Raw genomic sequence first — 4,068 nt, forward strand, 5'->3', positions numbered from 1 at the left:
TCTTTGTGAGACAACAGAGTAGGGGAACGGATGATCTCTGCAGGTGTGGTTCCCACTGTGAAGCATGGAGGAGGATGTGTGATGGTGTTGGGTCGCTTTGCTGGTGACACTATCGGTGATATATTTAGACTTCAAGACACACATAACCAGCATGGCTACCACAGCATTCTGCAATGATACGCCATCCCATCTGGTTTGCGCATAGTGGGACCACCAGGCTGTGTAAGGACTATTTGACCAAGGAGTGTGATGGAGCTATGTTATAACAATATGCACTTCGTTTCTCATAATGCTGTGCGAGGTTTCCCTCATCTGACTCGTCGGTGCTCTGTTCTGTTCTGTGAAAATGTTATACATGTGCTGAGAAATAGCCTACAGAAGTTAATTCAGTCCCCGCGTCAGGCAGCCTGCCTGAGCCCTGCGCGTGGGAGGGGTCTGTCAAAGCCTTCGCTCTCTAATTATCCAAGCAATAGAAAGAAGCCAGGGACGGGGAGGTGACCAGCAGACATATTCTGGGAAAACAAAAGGTATATGCAATAGAACTGATCATTAGAAATTACCATTTGAGTAGACATATTTCCCTCTACTGTTAATAATGAGATTGTGAATGAGGATGCGTAGGCTTTGCCATTCACTTATGTCGTGGTTGTGTAGGCTATACCGAGAGAGAGAACTATGAACCGCTAACGTGTTTTGGTAAAGCAACTCTCCTTGTAGAGAGCGTTGTGCAAAATGCAACGTTTGTTAATCCTGGATACATGATAGGATTAGGAACATTTTTACCAAGAAATCATTAGATTAATTTGTCTCAGTCTTGTGCTTTTTTCGATGTTGCAATTGCCTAAATTCAAAAGTAAAAGATATGCTTGCACTGCACTTAAACCAGATTTAGAGATGTTATATCGATTTTAGGGGGATGTTTACATTTTGTAATTGGATACCGGTGCGACAAGGTATTTATTGGTAGGTACCTATTGGTCGAAAATAATCCACCATGCTCGAGTAATTAAATGTAACTTTGTGTGCTATTAATTGTCTGGTAAGTGTGTCAGCGATCTAAATGAACATTCATTTGAATTAATGAACCGGGACATCCACTTTCTTAGCAATATTCTACACATGTGTGCTGCTGCTGGCAGTTGTGAACTAATATGCCTGCATGTTCATTATCTGTATTTACAGCGAGCTGGAAATGGAAAATGTTCAAATATCTGATTTAGAACCCCTCTGCTTTGATCAAGAGGACAGTCGGTCAGATCCCACAAAAAGCATCCCATGGGCTTCAAACTACCAACGCATCAATAAAAAGTCACTTTCCAACGAGTCGGGGAATTGGGAGACTGCCTGCGCGGATTCAGGACAATGGCCAACTGCCTCCGGAGACGAAGCTGAGAGAACCGTATGTTGCCTAGAGGAATTGGAGACATCTTTCACACGCAAATACGAGGATTTCAATTTACAACAGGAGAACAGTCCGCAGCAGTCCGCAAGGATCAACAACGGAAGCCTGAGTCACAGCTCCTTCGACGAACTCCACGACGGTGTCCCGGAACTGTCCATGTTGTCAGACAATGAGTTTACATCCGAAGCCTTGGGGAAATCAGCGGATTACGGTTTCATAAGTGCTGTCACTTGCCTGGTGACAGGCATCTCGTTAGTAGCCATCTCCTACACTGTTCCCCGGGAAGTTAAAGTGAACCCGGACAGTGTGTCGGCCCGGGAGATGGAGAGACTGGAGAGGGAGAACGCCCTGGTAGGGGTTCACCTGGACCGGTGGGTTATAGCAGGGCTGTGCCTGCTCACCCTCGGGGGTGTGGTCCTCTCCACCCTGCTCATGGTGTCTTTGTGGAAAGGGGAGATGTTGAGGAGAAGGGCCTTCACCTACTCCAAACAGTCTGCACAATTATATGGCTCTATCAATTTAAGAGGGGGCTCAAACCCACCTAATGTCCCCTCTCAATTGTCTGTGGAAGATTTGGAAGAGGTCCTAAATTGACATTATGTACAATTGTAAAGACACGGACTAATCTCTATCACAGAAAGTCCCTCTGCAACTCTTACCAATGGTGTCTTAAGATAATGCTGCTTTGATTTGTGCATTTCATTCACGTAGCCTACTGGGAATATTCCATTCCCCATGTAGAATGCTCCTTGCCTAAAATGGATGGGTATTTTTTGAAATATTGGCTGAATTTACCCTCCGACATAGGTTTGTGTTGTGCAGACCATAACATCTTATTAGCATGAGATTTGTCATTTTGTCAAAGCAATGGTCTATTCTGTGTATATAGTGTCTTAAAAGTTTAAATTGGATATCATGTTGTATCAGATTTTAAAAGATAATTGCATGATCAACACTGGAAATAAACACACATTGTGTCCATATTTGCTTTTTGCTATGCATACAAAATGCAAATACTTAGCTAAGACAAATAATAATACAAGGGTTATGTTTGTGAGTAGCTCAGTAAATACTCAATACACTCGGATATTGGACAGCAGATATTCAAAAACACAAGTGATACACGACACACACACGCGCCTTAGGAGGGTAAGCTGGTTAAGGTGCTCTGAACAAACTGTTGTCGGTGTCTAAAATTGCACCGTATTCCTTATTTAGTGCACTGCTTTTGACCTACTTCTAAGGTGCCATCTGGGATGCAGACATTGTGTCCCTTGCTTATGGTGAGCATAATGCTGTGCAGTGCAGGTTCAGTAATAGAATGTTTACAGTATGCAGGATCAGATTATACTCACCAGCCTTTGTAAGCACGTAGCACTAACCATTGCCAAGATGCACACTTATTTTACCTCTTAGCGCCGTAATTTTAATGTATGACTTGCCTGTCTATGTATTACCTACATGTTAAGTGGACTTGTAATCCATCCTCATTTAGTGTTGTTCACTGAGGGTATAAGTAGGGGTGCTCCAAATGTGAGAGGATATATATGTATATTGTGTCATTTAAGCAAAGTTGAAAAGGCTTCAAAGGTAGGCTATTTATTTTAAATAAGCAGATCTTAGGCATATCTGGAGTGGGGCTGGGCACTATAGCTGACAACCACCCACTGTCTTTCTCTCACTCACTCACTCTCACACACACACACACACACAAGCCCCCCTCCCCTGAACGGAGTCACTGAGTAATCCGTCAGGCCAGCTGGCAGCAGGAAATGGAATTGGAGTGCTGCAGGGATCACATGGGGTCAAGAGCTGGGTTGTGGCAGTTGTGGCCCCTGGGGATCAGGAAGTGAAGACACATGCGGTGGTAATGGCTGTGGCTCAAATGGCACCATATTCACTATGGGCCCTGGTCAAAAGTAGTGCACTATATAGGAAGTAGTGTCAGGGTGAAATTCTGAGACATAGCCAATGTGTCTTATCCGATGTGGCATCCAGTTATCGTCAACTGTCATAGCATGTGAAGGGAAAGTGTTCAAAATGTATTTTTGCTTAATGAGTTGGCAGTGAGGTCATTCCTGCAATTTAAAAATTCCTTTCGGATTCATAACCTTAGTTAATAGCTTATTCGATAATGATTCTCATTACCCAGTGTTTGTTGCATAGCAACGACCGGCTGAGTAAAGGAAGACCAGGGAAGAAGTGACAAAGGAGATGTTTTTACTGAGACAAGGAAGAAGTGTGAATATAGCACCTAATGTATAGCCATATCTTATTGATTGCATGTATAAAGTAGTAGGCAGCTCCAGCCAGAGATAACATTACATACATTACAATTTATCAAGGATAAAAACACAATAAAGCCCAAAATAATGACTTATTTCCATTGTGTTCTCTGGTTAATGTGGTTAAAAGGGACAAGAAGCAGCAACATCACACCACAGTGACTTCTTCTATTTTCATATTTCGTATTATGTGATGTGCTGCGTGAACTAGAAATAATATTTCAGACAGTGCAGTTAAAATATACCGAACAAAAAATATAAACGCAACATGCAACAATTTCAACGATTTTACGGAGTTATGGTTCATTTAAGGAAATCAGTCAATATAAATCAATTCATTAGGTCCTAATCTTTGGACTGACTGAGCAGGGGCACAGCCAT

At 42.6% G+C, this 4,068-nt stretch overlaps 1 protein-coding gene across 1 annotated transcript; it reads left to right on the forward strand.

The window, feature by feature from the left end:
• The first annotated feature begins 418 nt into the window (after positions 1-418).
• On the forward strand, positions 419-3,782 carry LOC115128984 (transmembrane protein 74-like). Its single transcript, XM_029659120.2, has 2 exons — positions 419-527; positions 1,183-3,782. Exon 2 carries the CDS (start codon positions 1,193-1,195, stop codon positions 1,994-1,996), a length of 804 nt encoding a protein of 267 aa, XP_029514980.2. The 5' UTR covers positions 419-527; positions 1,183-1,192; the 3' UTR covers positions 1,997-3,782.
• Positions 3,783-4,068: the final 286 nt, after the last annotated feature.

This window comes from Oncorhynchus nerka, linkage group LG4 (assembly GCF_034236695.1).
Source record: "Oncorhynchus nerka isolate Pitt River linkage group LG4, Oner_Uvic_2.0, whole genome shotgun sequence".
Classification (NCBI taxonomy): Eukaryota; Metazoa; Chordata; class Actinopteri; order Salmoniformes; family Salmonidae; genus Oncorhynchus; species Oncorhynchus nerka.

Coding starts and splice junctions, on each gene's coding strand:
- LOC115128984 (XM_029659120.2), top strand. CDS start 1,193: ATGGAAAATGTTCAAATATCTGATTTAGAACCCCTCTGCTTTGATCAA.